General features: G+C 37.0%; 1 protein-coding gene across 1 annotated transcript in view; it reads left to right on the forward strand.

The window, feature by feature from the left end:
• The window catches only part of NEK7 (NIMA related kinase 7), a 67,735-nt gene that overhangs the window by 31,414 nt on the left and 17,143 nt on the right, over positions 1 to 19,178 (forward strand). The window contains 4 exon segments of the mRNA XM_030455621.1: positions 291 to 401; positions 14,629 to 14,735; positions 17,034 to 17,091; positions 17,094 to 17,163. Coding sequence (XP_030311481.1) covers positions 291 to 401; positions 14,629 to 14,735; positions 17,034 to 17,091; positions 17,094 to 17,163 — 346 coding nt within the window.

Raw genomic sequence — 19,178 nt, forward strand, 5'->3', positions numbered from 1 at the left:
CTATTTTGGAAAATGTACTTTGCTTTTTCAGGTAACAGTTTAGCATGCTATTTCCTAGATACATTGATGCAAAATTCCTCCAAAATTGCAACTTCCTACAGTTATCATGTTGATCATAAAATGCCAGCTGTTTGTAAATGCTTCTCATTTATAGTAATCTTTTTTTTTTCTGTCATACTGAAACAGATTTCAGGGATTGTTTTGTTTTCCTAAATAAGAATGTTTCATATGTCAGTCTTAAAAGGTAAGACATGCTCTACACTAAAATGTGTGTTATTCTGCATTCTTAGCAACTGAATCATCCCAATGTAATTAAATATTATGCCTCATTCATTGAAGACAATGAACTGAACATAGTGTTGGAATTAGCTGATGCTGGAGATCTCTCTAGAATGATAAAGGTAGGAATTAACTTTTTTAAAAAATTAAAAGCTTGTAACACTTTGTCTTCTCATTCTGTGTTCTCATTGCTGGGTGAACTGCAGTGAAAATGTCAGGATCTGTGAGGAAAAGTGGAGTGTTTAAACTCAATGTATGCTCAGTGTTGATACTTCAAGTATTCTTAACACTTTTGCCAGAGTGGAAGTGCAGATGGGGACGTAACTAGACTGAAATCATAGTAGGGCCGGTGAGAAGAAAAAACAATGTAAAGAAAAGCCCTGCCACTACCATTTAGAAGAACATTCAGACAGCATTCCTGATTTTTGACACAGTTGAGTTTTGTGTTCTAGTGTTCTGTTCTCTGTTATAGTAGTGAAAGCAGAAAAGGTCTGGCATTACAGGGCAAAAGTTTCTTCTAGATCTTGAAATTCAGCTGCTAACCACTGTATCAAACAAAATGAAGGTTAAAATGGAAATGACTGCATCACTTATAGGTCTAGTTAAATACTACTTGATTTGAGCCTAAAAATATTCTGAAAATATATTTCATGTTTGGTTGAAATTATGTGCAGTGAGCTAACTGTTATGTGGTTGTGCATTATGAGTAAATAGCTTTCTTTTTGGAGATTTTAAATGCGTGTTTAGCTAATCAGAAAAAAAAACCATCCAAGACCCATTGCCTAAGCTTGAAGGGAGATTATATTATACTATAATGGTTTCAAACTTGAGGACAGATTTCAGTAAGACATTAGTAAGAAATTCTTTAATTTGAGGGTGATGTGACACTGGCACAGTTGCCCAAGGAAGCTGTGGCTGTCCCCTCCCTGGAAGTGTTCAAGGCCAGATTGGATGGGGCCTTCAGCAACCTGGGCTGGTGGGAGGTGTCCCTGCCCATGGAAGGGGGGTTGGAACTGGGTGATCTTTAAGGTCCCTTCCAACCTTAGTCACTCTATGATTCTATGATTAACTTTGTATTCTGAAACTTTACCTAGCTTTCTTATCTTTGTCATCTGACAACTGCTTCCCCTCTTTTCTTACCCTGTCTTCACTAAAACTTCATAGTTTTAGTATGTCCCTTTGGTGTACTTTCTTGTGTGCACCCCAGCATTATTTTTGTCAACACAGCATAACTGGAAGCAAATGATGCCAGCCAGTTGGCATTCTCTCAGTGACAGCTGGATGTGTAAGAGTTCTGCTGTTTTGCTTAAGACCTACATGAACAGAGAATGTTAATTTCTTCATTAATGACTTTCATACTGATTTCTTTGAGCTTTTGAAGAATATATTATCTTCTAGATTGATAATTGTAGGGTAGGACAGTGAAAATGTGGTTCTAAACAAGTTGACAGCATTCCATTAATATTTATATCCAAATCTGATATTTTTTTCTTCATCTCATGAATTATGAATTCTATGGGCTTACATTTCATAAAACATAAAGGCAGGTTTGTCTTTCCTTTTGAATGTTCAGTTTGGACACAACACTTATTAGTATGAGTACTCTGTGACAGTTTGCCTTATGGCATGTCGGGTCTTATGGCCAATTGAAGCTTTTTTTTTTCTTCTTAGGTTTGGTGTTTTTTGTCTTTTTTTTCTTTGTGTTTTGTTTTTGTTTTTTCCATTTTAAATCCAGTATGTGAATAATGGCTTCTTTGGTGCAGTTGGCCTCATTACACCTTGTCCAAGTTGCTGGGTATTTTTTTACAGGCTCAATCTTGGAGGCACTTTGTGACTGTGCTCTTAACACGGGGATTGTGTTTAATGTAGCAAACTTAGACTGCTGTTTGATGTTAATGACATCCTATCAGGCTATTATAAAATATGTATGAGGTGTCACATGTGCTCCAAGTTACTAGTGGAGGAAATTATTTGCTAGACTGCTTGGATGGTATGAGTTTAAATATGGGGGGGCATCAGTTATATTGCATCTTCTTAAACAAATATTTTTAAAAGTGCCTGAAAAATAAATTATATGTAATGGTATGCAGAATGGCTGTCTGTCACACTATGAAAGCAAATAACCAGGTTGTGTTATTAAAACAAACAAACCATACTTTGGTTGTTGCTTGAATGCTGGTTGAAGTTTGTTGGATATTTAGGCACCCTGGGAGGAATGTTTGGGTGCCACGCTTGTTGTGTGATGGGTACAAAGGATCAAGTATATTTTTGAAATTGCAAATGGACCACAGCATGAATGACAGTGAAACCTATGTTTATGTGAGGGATAAGTACTTAAGTAGTTGATTTGGGTATTTGTTATGACATTATTGGCACATCTGAGAATAGCTGCAAAGCTGTTGTGCCTCACACTGCACCCCAGTGAATTCTTTAGTTCTTCCCTTAATGGTCCACATCTCTGCTGCCCAGCTTTTATGCCATCCCTCTTGTTACCTGTGAATAATGCTCTCTTTGTCTCCATTTAGTAGACAGCAGAGGGAAATCTCTTGGTACATTAAGGTGGATTATAATAGAATTCTCAGGATCTGTTAAAATCCAAGAAAAACAAAACAAAACAAAAAACAAAACCAGAAAGCATTACCAGTGAGGGGGAAATACTTGTGTTTGACGTACAGTTGTTGGTGTCAGTGCTCTCTACTATGGACCTGGTGATAGTACATGGCTATCAAGTTTAAGGGTATTTTGTGGGTTATGCTGCTGTTACCTTGCAATAGTACTTCCTTTTGTCATGCAAAAATATGTGGTAAAGCATGTTTGAGGCTTGATCCCTTTTTCTATTAGTTATGGTTCTCGTCTATCACAGAGCAGAAATTATTCTGTGCACTTCTTTGGTTTTGAATTTTATTTTTTTTTTAAAGCAGCAATTGATGTTGTTGAATAAAGGAAGTGCCATAAATAAAGAAGCATCTACTGATTTCCTTAATCCATTATAGTGACTAGAAAAAAAGACTAGTTAGTAAAATCTGCTGAAAAATCATATTACTTAAGATGAAATATGAAGTTATAAGAATTCTTGTAAGGAAGGAGAGTATCAAGACAGTAAAATGTGGGGGATTTTTTTTAAATAAGAAGTATACTTCTAGTAGGTGTGTTTTAATTTCTACAGCCAGCTTTCATTTTTCTGGCAAATAATCTTAGCATACCAAAAAAAGAAAAAGAAAAGGAAAGGGAAGGAAAGGATACAGATCCTAGATCATATGGAAGTTAATCATGGTTTGGGAACAGCCATGAAAGCTTTCATCTAAAATGTTGAAAATACATTTGCAACTTTCTCATGATAGATGGAAAATAAATTCTAGAAAATGCCACCTAGGCACTTCAGCCACTCGTCAGAGAACACTTTGTGTGTGTATTTTTTCAACTCTAAATTTAAAAAAGTAAACATACTATAATTGGATAAAATAAGACAAATACTTAAAAACCTCTCATCAGTATGAAGTTTGTAGTGGTATCTCAGGTTTCTGTAGTTGGCAACAGTGAATGCCTTGTCCTTAAACATGCTTGTTTTTTATAGGTTAGTGGAGATGCAGTGATAGTCACTTCCAAGCAACTGATGCATATCTAAACTGCTCCTTGCAGGAGCTGGAACTCTGCTCAGGCTTGTTTGAAATCTTATTGATTATCATTCTGATGTTTCACCAGTAATGGAATGGGTATTTTGGGCTTCACTGTGTGAAGTTGCTTCTCCTCCCCACATGATCTGGGATACATATCTTCCATCCTCTCCCCGTGCCAAAATGTTGGCAATGAGGTTTTTGGGCACTTGTTTGCAGTACTCTGGGCTTTACTACCTTGTGTGTGCTGTGTCATGGGACAGCTTCCCTTTTTACAGGCTTCAAGAGTGGAAGTGATTTGAGCTTCAGTCCCTGGCAGCTTTGCCAGCCCAGAGTGCTGCTCCCTCCTGTCTGAAGCAACCATGACTGGGTTGCAGAATGGATGTGGCTGCAGCCCAAGTGTCTTGCAGCATGAGTTGGCTACAGGGTGAGATGACAGCTTTGGGGGATTTGTAGGAATGTTGTAATAATGGCTGTGAATTTGGAAGGAACACGGGGGTACGGGGTAGTTACTCCAGTCTGACTTATCCTGAGTGTTTTGCAGTGTCTGTGAAGCTGGACAACATTGAATCGTGGAGGGTTTTTCACATCATTTTGGACTTACATGGGTGATGATCAGATGCAGATCAGAAACTTTTGCAAGGTTTGCTTTTGTAGACTTACTAGTGCATCTTAACCCACTCTTCTGCAGCATGGCAGGCAGCTGAGGGAGCACATATTGGTACAGAAGGTAATTTTTTCTGTCTGCAAACTAGCTGCACTGGATTGCTGGATGGCTAGAAGCCTCTGATTATCCATTCTCACTGCATTCAAACTGGTTATCTTGCTGAGAATGGGAACTTGTCACTTGTTTTTTTCGAACTATTTTTGGTGGATTGTAGTACTGGGATGTACCTAGGGATAGAGACCATTTTTTTTGAGACAGTGGGGTTATCTGGTGAATGTTGGTAGCACATGTTTAGCTATGGTTTGACTTTTCTTAATTTCAAGAGTGCTGATTTTCTTTTACAGTGCTAATTAGAGATTTTTGGGAAAGTGAAGTCAGAGAAGCACCTGTGTAAGGTGCAGTGTTAGAATGTAGCAGGTCAGGTGTTTACCCCATCGCAGGGCATAACATTGTTTTGGGAAAACCTCAGCTATTAACTGATTGTATTGTTTGGCTTTATCTTTATCATGCAGGACATTGTTTCACAACTTTAGCAGTTATGGGAAATAGTTGTCTTTCCACTCCTTTGGCTGTCCCACCATTGGTGGGACAATGATGATATCTCCCATGTTCCAATGTAGATGGAACTATACGTGTTCCACATGTAGTGTGCACAGGGCAGTAACTCTGTTCAGGTTGCCAATGATTTATTTGTGTGGGAGCGTGTTCTTAATTTGGCAAAATTTCATATGAAAATGCCACATGCCAGCTGCCTGCTTGAGGGTGTATGTTTTCAAAAATGTTGTCTGATTTAGTATACTGCAGCCAAGATGTATGTATGTTTGGTTGGTTTTTAAATCTATTTATTTATTGTAGAACCTAGCAACTCTTGTATCTGAAATATTCCAAGGCCTTTGTCCTTTGAAACAGACTTAAAACTTGGAAAGAGGAATTTTCTCACAATAAAGGTTGTGAAAACTCACTTAAACTTAAATGCATCTAACAAAGAGGTCAGATGTGCTTAACAGAAATTGCTGGAGCTTAGCAGCCAAGGTGGAGAATCACCTAAAGCTGTGTGAACCTCTTGTATCTCTTACTGCTGCCAGTGGTGTGTGCTGAGTGACTGTGAGTGCCTCAGCCTGTAGTGGAGGTGACTGAACTTGCTTTTCCTGAAGTAGCTTTCTCCACATGCTTTGGATGGGCTGAAGCTTCTCTATCTCTTAGAGAGTATTTTTTTTTTTTTAACAGTACAGGGAAGGGAGTGATCTGAGATGAATGTGGAAAGACAAAAGAAGAAGCAGAGAGAAGAGTAGGATGGGACAAGAAGTCAAGTAATCCTTGAGGAGTGAGAGGATCTGGCTGGGAACAGGGAATACAAGTGGACTGGGACCAGCTGGTGAGCACTTTTGAGAGAAAGGAGATTGGGGAGGTTATGGCACAAGGTAGTAGAGAGACTGAGGAGTCAAAAAGAATGAGTAGTGTAATGAATTGTGAAACTGTGAACTGGATATCCTAATACTGGACATGAGCACAGTGAGATTAAAGAGCTAAATTGTTGCTGGAGAGCAGGACAGACTGGGCAAGGATCCTAGAGACAGAGAAACTGTTTGCCAGGAGAACCTGGATGGAATAACAGACTGGCTGAGAGCAGGATGCTATTGTGTAAATGAAGAAAATGGGATGAAGTGACAGAAATTGGGTAGGGACAGGTCTGGGATGGGGGCAGAGAGGAGGCAGGTGGTGTAGGAATTACAGATCAAATACAGGGGAACACAAAGGAGAAACTTTCATGTAAACTATTGCAAATGTAGAATGTGGAATGGGACTCAAGGTTCAAGAGTGATGCTGTTCTGTTACTGTTGACAAAAATCAGTGAAGACCTCTGGCAGTACCCATCCGTGTTACCTGACAATAACTCTGATGATAACTGTGGTGTACAAGCTACTTGTCAAGCTGCAATAATGGCTCTGGCTATGAAAGTGTCAAATCTGGTAAACTCTGCATAGCAATAAAAAAGCTTGCATCTGTTTAGTATTTTTATGCTTTTTTGAACTAGCTAATTTCTTATAATCTAAGGGAGCAACTCAAGAGTTTGCAAAATAGAGCATTTAAAGGCTAGAATCCTTCAACTGAATATCTTGCACTCCAGCAAAAGTTACAGGTTTATTTCTTCTTTGAAGAGCCACTGCTCTGTTCAGTGGTGAGGGTGCAGCTGCCCTGGCTAGGAATCCTGGCAGTGCAGGACATGCACCTCATGCAGCATCTGCTGCTGTGGTCATTTCCAAGGCAGGGAATTCCAGACAGAGGTTTCTTGGTGAATACAATTGAATGTTCTTCCAAAATCATGCTTTCTTACTGTCTCTGGTACTGTTCTTAAGGGATACTGTGTAATCTATTCCAAACTATTTTTTTGGTGGGCGTTGCAATTGCTTATTCTGTATTTCTGATAATCAAGGTAAAACTTTGGGATTTGACTTGTAGAAGTACTGAGCATTCACAGCTTTATTTGTTCTGAGTGGAAACTGTGCTTTAAACTGTTTCATGAAGCTAAGTATATTGAGAAAGAGGTGCTTAAATTGGTGCCAGAATTCATTAACACTTTTGATCTTTGCCCCCTGCCCCGTTCCAGTCTGTGGATATTACAACCTCATGATTTCTAAAGCCATTTGTGGAGATAAACTTCACAAATTTTATTTTATTAATTCCAGTGGTGCATACCAGGAAGCTGTACCCCTCCCTGAAACTTAAAATTTATAATAGATTTTGAATAGTGCACAATAAATGGAGCCTACAGGCATTTTCAAACCACTCATTAGTTGAGTGTCATGAATGAATGGGAGACTGGGCTTTTGACATAAAGAAAACAGAACTGAAAACTGCAGGGACACACACTTTCAAGGAGGAGAAAATATGTTGGCTTTAATGCCAAAATTTTTCTTCCACATGTGTTTACATACAAATACTTGACATTATGATTGTGGAAAAAGTATTTTTACAGTAGTCTTTTGTGCATGTTTGTGTATTGTCTTTTCACCATAATTATTATGATCTCTGAATGCAAATTTTAAAAGATGAATTCTGGTTCTCTTGGTTTGTGGCAGTATCTGTGTTTCTCATCTGCTTTTTTCCTTTTATTTATTTATTTTTTCTCATGACTGCTAGATATAAAGAACAGTCCCCATCCCATTTCCTTGTCCCCCCACCATGCAGAACCTCCTGACTTGTAGTCTTTGTGTAGTATATGGTTATGTTTTGTAATACAGAATACTTCAGTACCTTGTTGCAGGTACATAATTAAGTGTTAAAAGCTTTAAAATACTTTTCATCTGTGTTTGGTTTTGTTTTGGTTTTTTTTTTTACATTCTGTATCACCTTTGCTCTTGGCATTTTTGTGTTTTCACTTTTGAAAAGGCTTCAAGATAGATTGTAGCTTGAAGAAACATGTGATATGTTAGGATACTGTAACATGGTTTGTGGTAATTACAGGTCAAAGCTAAATTATTTTTCTGTGTCTTCTCTTAAAGGAAAAACTTGGGACTTTGAATCAGTCAGGCTGGGTATAAGCAGGGGGATCACTGGGGTGGGAGTTGTCAGGCAGCCTTGTTAGTTTTCCTGTGAATCAGTCATAGTCTGTGGCTGCCCTCTGAACAATAATAATAAATGGGAAGATTTTCTGCTAAAATAATTAGGCTATTAGTGCTGTTTTGTCTTGTGGACAGCAGTCTTCTCAGACATCACACCTGAAGCCATTCTGCCAGCTGACTGGCTGCACTTGTGGAGAGAGTAACAGTGCCAGTCAGCTATGGAAAGGTAACTTGATGTTAAACTTCCTTTGAACACAGGCTGTTCAAATAGATCCAACTGGGGCAGAAACACTTGGGGTATTTCATCATCATCTTAGCCCACTGATGTTAGGATTGTCTGTCTCCACGAACCTTTAACAAGCATGGAAAATGGAAAAAAAATATTAAATAATAGTTCTGGGTGCTTTTCTTATTGAAACGCCCAGTAAACAATACTTTGAGATTATTTATAGGTTTTCACTGTTGTTTTTGGAAAAAACCTGCAGTGTCAGTGTTTGTGCTATATGAATAACTTGCTGACAATGAGGTTTTGAATTTTTCTGCCTTACTTGCAGTTAAAAAAAAGGTTTTCCTCTGTGTTTACTGTGTTATGCTATTGCTTTTTGTTAGGAAGTAGAATTAATGATTCAAGCATGAGTTTCACCTTTTCATGCTGTACCAATTTTCCCAAGGGAATTTATTGGAAAGAGATGCATGTAAACAGATACTATTTAAAAATGTGGCTCTGTGTTTTAAGAATCCCCACTCAGTGGTAACAGCAGAGACAATGAAAATGATGAAGTATTGGAAATTTTATTTTACCGGCGCTGGAAGTAGATTTGATTTCAGCAGGTGATCTTTATCTCTGAACAGTGTATCTGCTTGCTTTTTTTACATCAGCAAAAGTGTTAGGTGGAATAGAGTCACTGTAGGTTGACTGCTCAATAAGAAAAAAGAAATTAATCCTTGCAAAGGCAGTTGGATAAAATAAAAAAAAATTTTATATAAAAAATTACTTTGTTCAGAGCTTTCTAATGGATCTGAGTTTAGTTATGACTTACTAACAGTGATTAATTATTAGTATGAAAGAATATATATAAAAATGATAAATATGACAAATTTGGCTTTTTACTTCTTGTAAGTAGATGTCTGTTTTGTTTGTGTCTGAAAAAATTTGTGCTTGAGAAGTTGCTGCTATCTCAGTTTTGTGGTGGGAGTGTGGTTTATTTGGGAAAGATCATGGTTTCGTTCTAATGATGTAGCACTCTTCTAGCAGGTATTTCTGTTAGTACAATTGTTTTGTCTATTAGCATATACGTAGTTGTGTTTGTCTTACACTTTTTTGCTATTGATTAAATAAATTTACTTGTTGTGTACTAAGATCACTAATAGATGGATTTTTTAAAATGCTTTTTTCCTGTGGATTCTGGAAGGGAAAAATAAATGTCTGGCATCTTCATTAACTGGAGGTGTGTAAACAACTATAAACAAAAGTTGGAAAAAGAACTAGGTGAATATTTATTTTTATTACTTGCTTTATTGGTGAAATAGTTCTTCCTTTCTATATGTTCAGTTGGTAGATATTAAATAGTTTGGGGTTTTTTGGTACTTGTTCTATTTTTACAACTAAGAGACAGCTGTTACACTTGAAATGTAGGATGCATTGGATGAATGAATGCATTGTGGTGGAAAGTTCTGGTTTTGTTCTGTATAGAAAGTAAGGAAAATTAGCATAAAACTTACCATCCTCTCAGGAGGTGGGTGGCTGAATTCATGAATGCACAGAGCCAGACAAAACTCCTGGGATGCAGGTTTCCTTCTACAATTACATAGCCTTGTAAATATGAAAGTAAGACTTAAGTAGAAACTTCATTTCTATATAGGGAAGTCTCTGATCTTTACTCTGAAATGCAGAGATGTTGAAGCCCATCTTCACTGGTCCCTTTTTGACCCTGCACTCCCTTTCCAGTTCTGGTTTGTTTCTCTTATATTCACAGAGTGAGAACTGCTTCCATAATTTCCTGTTACAGCTGCCAGGATCCCTCTTTCCTCTCTCTGTTCTTTATGCTAGGCCATATTAAAACAGACTCCCAAAGAAACACAGGCAGAAGTGCCCAAGAACTTAATTTCATGCTACTTGGATGTTCCTTGTGATGATCCCTTCTGCATCACTTTCCTCTTGATGAAGTTCAGATTTCTTCTCACAAATACTTGGTTGTTGAAGCACTGTGTTCTGATAGGTCTATGCAATAAAATATATCAACCACCCTCCACCTTGATATTTTTGTAACCCAGAAATAAGGTAGTGAGAACAGGTGCAATCAAGATCCACATCAGAATATGAGATAAAGAAAATTATTATTTTTGCTTTGCTTTTCCCCCAAATCCTCTCAGAAGGCAGCTCTAGCCTAGAGCGCACACAGTGAAAAATCCAAGTGTTCTTGTGGGCTCATTTGACAGTTTCAGAGACTTTTTATTTTTAATAACAACTGTGCAAAATTTAGGTGATGAGTTTATCACCTTCCTTTAAGTTGTAAGTCTCTTTCTTCCTTTGGTTTACTTTGTATCCTGAACACTCACTGGGATTTTTTAAAAATATTTTTTTATTTATTCCTAGTTTTTTCCAATTCAGTGAGGTCTAAGCCAGACTAAATAACACCTTAAAATTCTGAGACACTTAGCATCAGAACTGAATGTTAAGGGTTTTTTCAAGCATGATTACTGAGACATAGGCAGGAAAAGGGGCAGTGGACATATCCTGGAGCACAGGAAGTTCCACCTCAGCACAAGGAAAAACTTTTTTACTATAAGGGTGATGGAGGACTGGACCAGGCTGCCCAGAAAGGCTGTAAATCTCCTTCTCTGGAGACTTTCAAGGCTCATCTGGACACATTTGACCTGTCCTAGGTTATCCTGCTTTGTCAGGGGGCTTGGATTTGATAGTCTTCAAGGTCCCTTCCAACCCCTAACATTGTATGATTATAAATCTGAAATACCCAAAGGAACTGAAATCATTTGTGCTCACTGCTCTTCCCGTTCTACAGGAAATCTTTGGTTTTTTTCATAAAAGTCAAGCATACTCCTGCATGTTTCCTTTACTCAGTATTCTCTGAACTGTGCTTGCTAAGACTAGATAAGATCATTTGCTAATTGCTGTCACTTTTGGCTTCAGAATTTGACCTTTAAAACATCATCTTTTGAAACTTGGTATAGTATTTCTTGCTTTTATACTGACTTTAAACTTTTTTCCCTGTCTGTTTTACACTTTTTTTTATGCCTCCAAGAAACTGAATGGCATATGCTGTTTGGGTGCAGGGCAGCTATATTTAACTCTACTAGCATTGAAGCATTTGGGAATATTTACTTTTCCTTTCAGTAATTCATTAAAGCAAACAGGAGAGTTCTGTTTTCCAATAATGAGACTGCTCTGTCATTCTGTAAAAAGGGACTAAAAGACAAACTGATGATACTTTACCTGCCTACCTTATAGATCCTTCAGGCATTTGAATAGCAAACTTATGACCACAAAAATTTCCAGTTGCATTAAATGACTGAAACACAGTTTTATTTGTACTGAGATGATCACCTTTCAAAGTAGTTCTCTGTTTCTGTCCTTAACAATGGAAATGTAGTGGGATATGGCTTTTGAAACAGCTCTTGCTGGGAGACAGTGCTGCCTGAGCATGCCAGGTGTTCTTTGTTCACCTGATACAACACCAGCTTGCAACACTGCCCAGATGTTTAATACACATGTCCAAGTAGTTTCCATTTTTTGCTCAGTTTCAACTATGTTTGGAAGTTATCTGTATTTGGAACAGGACTTTTTTTGTTTTGTTTAGTGTTCCACTCTACCTGGGCAGTTGGCTGAGGGGTATCAGGGCTGTCCTTTGAGCCTCAGACAGGTGGTTGAAGCAGAATAGTAAAATGCTGGAGATGGAGCACTTTAAGAAGCTTTATGCCAGGCTGCATTCCTTTGAAGTCAAATTAGGGCAGGTTATAGCAATTTGTGTACAGTGGGAGATAACATCATCAAGTTAACTTCATGTACTTGACCATAGGATGCTTGAGACATTACAGCACTGGGCAGTGAATTAGTTTCAGTATTAATTGCTTGTGGTGCTCCTACCCTCTTCTACAACAGAAGTTTAAAAAAATTACTGTATTGGCATCATGTCTGTTGCCTTTTGGCTTCTCTTTAGGTAGAGGGCAAACCCCACACCACTTAGACCACCTATCCCTGCAGTTGATATTGTGGAGTAATTTAAAATGAAGGAGAGAGCAAAGGATTCTGCTTTGAGTGAAGTTAATATTTGCTATAGGAATTTAATTATGCTGTATAGCATAAAATAGGCTAGACCATCAACTTTTGTTTTTTTCCAAGGCTCAGTTCTAAACAGGAGTGGGATTCCTTTCTTTACTGATTTCCTTGAAAATTAACACTCCCTTTTTTGGTAGCGGAGTCTTTTCATCTCTGTTTTGGCTATTGGCAGACAGGCCAAGAAAATATTGAGAATGTGCATTTTGAGTGAAGAAGGTAGTGTAATCTATTTCTACAGAAAATAATGTTCAACTAATTTATTTTTAAGAGAGGGGATTATTTTTAAACCTATACAAACAAAAATGGTGCCTATTTCTTTGTTTAGTTTAAACATCATTAGCTAATCTAGCAGCTCTCTTTTTGTACAGGGTTGATAATATTATTAATGCTTTCAGCAAGGGAAGTTACTATCATGCAAAATCATTAATGGCTTCAGCAGAATGAGAAGATACCTTAAAAAGTGTTGTTACATGGCATGTTTGTGCCGTAAGAACTGAGGCCAATTTTGCAGTGCATCATCAGCTACATTGTTATAGATGGCAAATGAATAAAATGTTAGAATTCTTGTACTTAAAGGCTTTGAAAGTACAATGACGTGCTCTAAGTACATCAGAATGGAAATATGTAATGGAAAGTTTTCCCATTTCAGACATTTTGTGAATGTTGTTTTATCACTGCTTGTGCTTAGTTTTGAGTTAAACATCCTGAATTATTGTGGGTTTTTTTTTTTTTAGTAAAGTACCTAGTTATAATTATGATAATCTCAGAATGCATTTTAAATCAAGGAACCATGCTTTCATGTGCACATACTTACATGCATAGAGTGTTTGTTTTTAAATGAAAAGAAACTTGGTCTCCATCTTCCTGTTGACATCAAACAATCCTCTGATATGCAAATCCAGCTATGGGGAGAACAGATACACAGGGTTTGTTTGGATTCAGTCCAAGACTGAGAGAAAATTATATTTAAAGAAGTAATTTATATGCTTTGCCTCATTTAAATGAAAATGCATTTTGAAAAATCCCTATAACTAAAAATAATTTGGTGAAATGTTGTGATCCTTTGGGTGCCTGATGCATTTTGCTATAGCTGGTTTATAAGCATCTTTCTTATACCCCTGTATGTCTCTGTAATGTGTGGATGCATCTTTCAACTTCAGTCACACATTTTAACATGCTATTGGAAAGTATTTTTGTTTTTCCAGAGTAATGAGTGTTCTAATGGGAACTTTCTTAGGGTGTGCATGAGTTTGTGTACACACACTATTGAAATGTCTGAGTATTTTACTTTCCATCTAAAATTGTGCTAGTAATAATATGTATTTTTATTGTGTGTTTAACTTTAAAATCTATCCTAGTACAATTAAAAAAAAAATACACGCAAAAATTTTTCATTTGTTTTACCTTCAGCTACAAAATTTTTAATGATCAAACTTATGTTTCAGTGTTGGCTGAATTTCAGTTTTTCAGTATGTATTTTTTAATGACTGTATTATTCCAGTCCCTGAATATAATACTGGAAGGAGATGAGTGTAGCACAGCATAATTGTTTCACTTAAGCTTTATCAGGCTACTGAACTGTTACCAGTTATTGGTAATGGTTGTTTATACATCATGGAAAATACTTGAACAGGAGCTAGAGCACTGTGAAATTTTCAGAAATCACAATTCCTTTAGTCCCCTTTAATGTGTTGCAGAAGTTCTAAGATTAATCTGAAGGGTTTTTCTTACATGATCTTTGTTTGTGATTGTGCATCACTGTTGTTTTTCTTCTCTGTAGAAAATGAGGATATGGGATATGGAAATCAATGCTGATGAAAGGAAGTGTTTTGTTTGGGAAGTTCTGTGGCAGTGTCTGACCTTTATTTGTTCTGTGACTACTTACTTTATCCTAAACTATTCTGACCACATTAATCCTCCAGTGAGGATTGCTAAATAACATGTAAATCCTTTTTTTTTTTTTTATAGCATTTTATTTTATTAATGTAATTTGTGGTTCTTTGTGTTGACTGGCTTAAACACGCATGTTCATGATACATGTATGCATATTTAATGGAAAAACTTTAGGTATCAAGAACTTTTGTCAAGCCTTTCTCATTAGGTTCTGCTTTTAGGTATTTGCTTTTATAAATGAAGGATTTTCTATCTTCAGTCATTAAATGAAAGTTTTAAATTTTAATATTCAGTGTCCATTGTTTTTTCTTTAAGCATTTTAAGAAACAGAAGAGGTTGATCCCTGAGAGAACAGTTTGGAAGTACTTTGTTCAGCTTTGCAGTGCCTTGGAACACATGCACTCACGTCGGGTTATGCATAGAGGTAATATGGGATCAAAGATAATTTATCTTTACTAAACCTTTGACTGTGTGAGAATTAAGCTGGGTCAGTGCCAATGACACCAAATAGTGTCATACTGGGATCACACAACTGACACAATGAGTGTTTCTGTAATGTTTTATAAGTCATGGAAAAGTGTGGCTGAAATTCATGGCTCCCATTTGTTGGGGTAGGCATTTGTTTGCAGCAGTGGCTTCCTGATACCAACATTGCAAAGCAGATGGTAGTGCTGTAAGTGATGGAGATCCTGCCACTGCTGCCACTTTCCTTGCTCAGTTAATTTTGCTGGATCTAATTTTCTGTCCTGTAGTTACTGATCTATAGACATTTGCCTTTTGTTTTTCCTAACTGTTTTTACCTGCATTCTTGCACAGCTTTTCATCCATTCTTTCATCTCTTGCACCTTTTTTCCCCTCCAAAAGTATCTGTCTTCTGGTGATGTATAGGCTTTATCTACTGGTTTATGTGCAGCTGTGAGCATCTTCTCTGCTCCTCTCTATTTCAAATCTCTATGTCAAGTACTGTGTCCTAACAGCCCTTATAGTTGCCAGCTATCCCTGTCAGGTACTAAATCTCTCTTACCCATTTAAACCTCTGTACTGCTATTTCCTCTGTATGTTGTCTTCGTTTTACCTTGTAATTCTGAGTCAAAGAAAACAGGTCATAGTATAGCTGCTTCTCAGATGTACAATTTTTTTTTTTTTTTCCTTGGAAATCCCTCTGGCTAAAAGTTGCAAGTTGTGTATGGGCTGTCTCAGAGTTGTGGTAAAACTGCATGTTTTAGGTAGGTGACTTCCTTCTGCTGTGATGCAAATTGTTGCCTGAAAGCAAAAGTCCCTTGATCTCTGCTGAGCTTTGTCATTTGCTGGTAGAGATGTTGCACCCTTCAGCAGATCCACTAAGATGCCCTTGCAAATGGCTTTCCCTTGTGATTCTCCTTTTTTTTTTTTTTCTCCCTTTATGCATTTGTTCAGTTACCTGCAAGTGCAAAGTATACAAAGAGGACATAAAATTACAAATTCTTTCTGTAGTTCTTAGGTATCTTTCTTTAATGCTGTCATGACTAAACTAGTTTGAGTATATTTTAGCTCAAAACCAAGAAGAGTTTAAATTCCTTAAACTGAAATACTACCTTTGAAGCTTCTGGTAAACCTAAAGATTCCATGGTTACATACCAAAACCAGTGGCAATTAAAGCTATTTTTAAGTTGAGCTTCAGTCTCTGTTGGATTGTTATACAAAGGGTGATCCAGACTCCTGAAAACTAGGTCAAATAGAAGCATAATGTAATTGCTTCTGTATTCCTCTCTAAAGCTTAAAAGGTTTTGTAACTTTTTTGTTGGAAACCTGAAAACATTGGTGTTTGAAAGGTTATTAACCATTCTTTTTACTTTACCCATATTTTATGCAAATTGTAATCCCCTCTTACCAAAGCTAAGGGATTTTCTGTAAATACAGAGCAACAGTGCATTGCTCTTGAGCCAAGTAAGAACTAAGTACACTCACTGAACAAATATCAGGTCAGTTTATTTAGAAAACTAACAGAATAGCTACCTTGTTAAAAATCATAAAGTAAGAAACATTTGCTGTTGTCTCTAAAGGATTGGATTAAAACTTAAACTGAATATTACTTGTGACAAACAACTATCTAGGGTATACATCATTACTTTTCTTTGTTTTCTGCTTGATTAGCCCCAATTCCATTGACGAGTTCTAATAACCATTCTCCTGGGTAAAGCTTGCTTGTTTTTTATTTTTTAATGCCTGCTATTAAAGAGAATTGGTACCTATTTCAAATAAATACCATGCTACTGTGGGTAATCTGATTAGCAAAATTGATGCAAAACATGTTTTATGGTTCTTGGAAACATTTTTGGTCTCTTACTTAAGATATAATGAGAGTTTTTTGGTTCTAATGAAGTAATTTTATGTAGGTTACATACATAAAGTAGTAATGAACTCCCTGTATATGCTTCTCTGGGTTGTAGAAGGTTTTTTTTTTGGTTGTTGTTGTTGTTTGCTTGTTTCAGTTTTGTTGTTTCTCAAATACTTTCCGTTGGTTTAGTTTTTTTTCTTGAGTGATGTTGTACTATTAAAGACTTAATTTTGAAATTCTAAATCCCAAACTTGATCCTTCTGAAACAGCACATTTCCAAGTTTTGTTAGTAGTAGCTGTAAATAAAAGCCTCTCTCCATTTGTTATTGATAGAGCCAGTAGCTTTTCTTGCAACCTCATCATGACTTTTAAATGTCTATTTATTTATTTTTTTTTCCCCCCAGGATATAAAGCCAGCCATTGTTCATTACAGCTACAGGGGGTAGGTAAAGCTTGGAGACCGTTGGACTTTGGTCGATTTTTCCAGCTCCAAAAACCACAGGCTGCACATTCTTTAGTAATTCTCTCTGAGGGTACAGGGTTGGGGGGAGGTGGTTTTTGATGTGATGGAAATGTTGTGACCACAATGAGAAAGAATAAAATGGTTAGATCCGCTATAAGCTTGTCTTAAATAATGATAAAAATCAGCATGGACAAATACAGAAAAGCTGTAACTGAGGTGTCACTTTCAACAGCACAACTTGTTGGGGTCTTTTGGGGTGTCGCCCACCCCCTGCCTGACCACAACCCAGCTTTGTTGGAATCATTGGATGTACTTTCCTGGCCCCAGACAAGTTCTTGTGACAGTAGTGTTTTCTACAAATGCTGGAAAAATTAAGGCCAAAAATATGGATGCACTGTTTAAAATGCATTTGAACTTTAATCACTGTTGGAAAGAATTTAGTAATTCTATGTGCTTATTTATATAGCTAGCATTGATGGCATGGTGATTATATGCTTTGAAATGGCTATCAGTGGAGCTTCCTTGGTTTAAGGTGGATTTTCTTGATAAGAGCTAAATAAGTAGAGGAGAGATCAGAATAAGGTTTTATGAGCCATAAAAACTTTAAAAACAAAATGTCAAAACCACGCGACAAAAACAAACCTGAGAAAACTCACTTTCATAAGAACAGAAAAAAACTTTCTGAAATACACAATTTATTCTTTGTTAGCACACAAAAAATAATGTTGTTTATCTGTTTTTCCACACAAAATTTTCATATTATTTGCGTGTGGAAATGGACAGTTAAGAAGCCTTTAAAGAAGAAAAGTAAAAGTTTTGCATCTATTTTTAAGTTTAAATGTAGGGAACAGACAAATGAAAGTATCTAAGAGAATCTTTCTTAAAGATAAAAGCTTTTTAAATAGACTAGCATCTGCTTTAAAGAAAAATGTAATAATTAGTGTTTATAGAACTATTATGTATGGTTTTCTAGTTAAGAAAAAAATTCTTCTGTCTGGCTGTTTAGTGGTTGCTGAATTCAGCCCCGTTCACTGACTGCAAAGGGTGTGAAATGAACTTTTAGACCACTCAGGAGCAGGGCCCTTGGTGGCAGCATTCAGAATTGTCTTCTAGTCCTTGCAAAACAGTTTTGAGGCAGACAGAACACCTTCCTGAGACTTGATACAGAGAGGTAAAATCAATTCAACTGCTGCTCGGTGAGAATTTTTGAAAAACACCAGTGACTATTGCTGTAATTAGGCCCTTGGATATTTTTATATGTTTGAAAGGAGTGCATGCCAAGGAAGATAGTATCTAGGAAAGCCAAGAAAAATTCAGTATGCTTATAGTGTGTGTGTGTGTGTGTGTATACACATATATTCAGAATACTTGGAGTTCCTTAGGGCTGTTGGACACAAAAAGTTGTGTTTGCTCAGATGCTGATGTTCTAATTTATTAGGCTATGAAGTATCAGACTTCTTGGATTAAAATACACCATATTTATCATAATCATATCCTAATTTAATTTTATTCAGATATTCCCAGTTATCAGTACAGTGTGGAAAAAGAGAGAATTGATGTTCAGCATGTTTGTACCACGTATGAGGTGTGGGAAATACTTGTGTCAACAGCCATGAAACCCTATTTTAAAAAGGAAATTTTTGATGTGATCTTTATTTCCTGGACTTCCAGCAAGCCTTTGGTCACTCTTTTATGCCTTCATGTTTTTATCATGTTTGGTGCATGCCAGTACTGGTACAGTCAAAACTGTGAGTGCCTGTTGAGATATTGATAGGACTAAGGTGAAACTCACAATCTTGCACTAGAATACAAGAGGAGAAGCAGTGACACCAGGCTGCAAGTGTTCTTGGGTTTCACACTGAAGTTCAGAGACAACCTCTTTAGTTCTGCTCTCAGTTAATGGCACAGTGCATCATCTGAAGTTCTAATGTTGATGCTGCCATCAGAGCCCAGTGGCCACTTCTGGCAGCACTGCAGAGATCTTATATATTGGGTTGTGCTACTGCTTGCAAATGGAAGGATGTAAATGAGCAGTGTGAAGAGGGATCTGCTTCTGGACTGTATTTGCAGGAAGCTGTAAATTCT

This window comes from Calypte anna, chromosome 8 (genome assembly GCF_003957555.1).
Source record: "Calypte anna isolate BGI_N300 chromosome 8, bCalAnn1_v1.p, whole genome shotgun sequence".
In the NCBI taxonomy this organism is placed as follows: domain Eukaryota; kingdom Metazoa; phylum Chordata; class Aves; order Apodiformes; family Trochilidae; genus Calypte; species Calypte anna.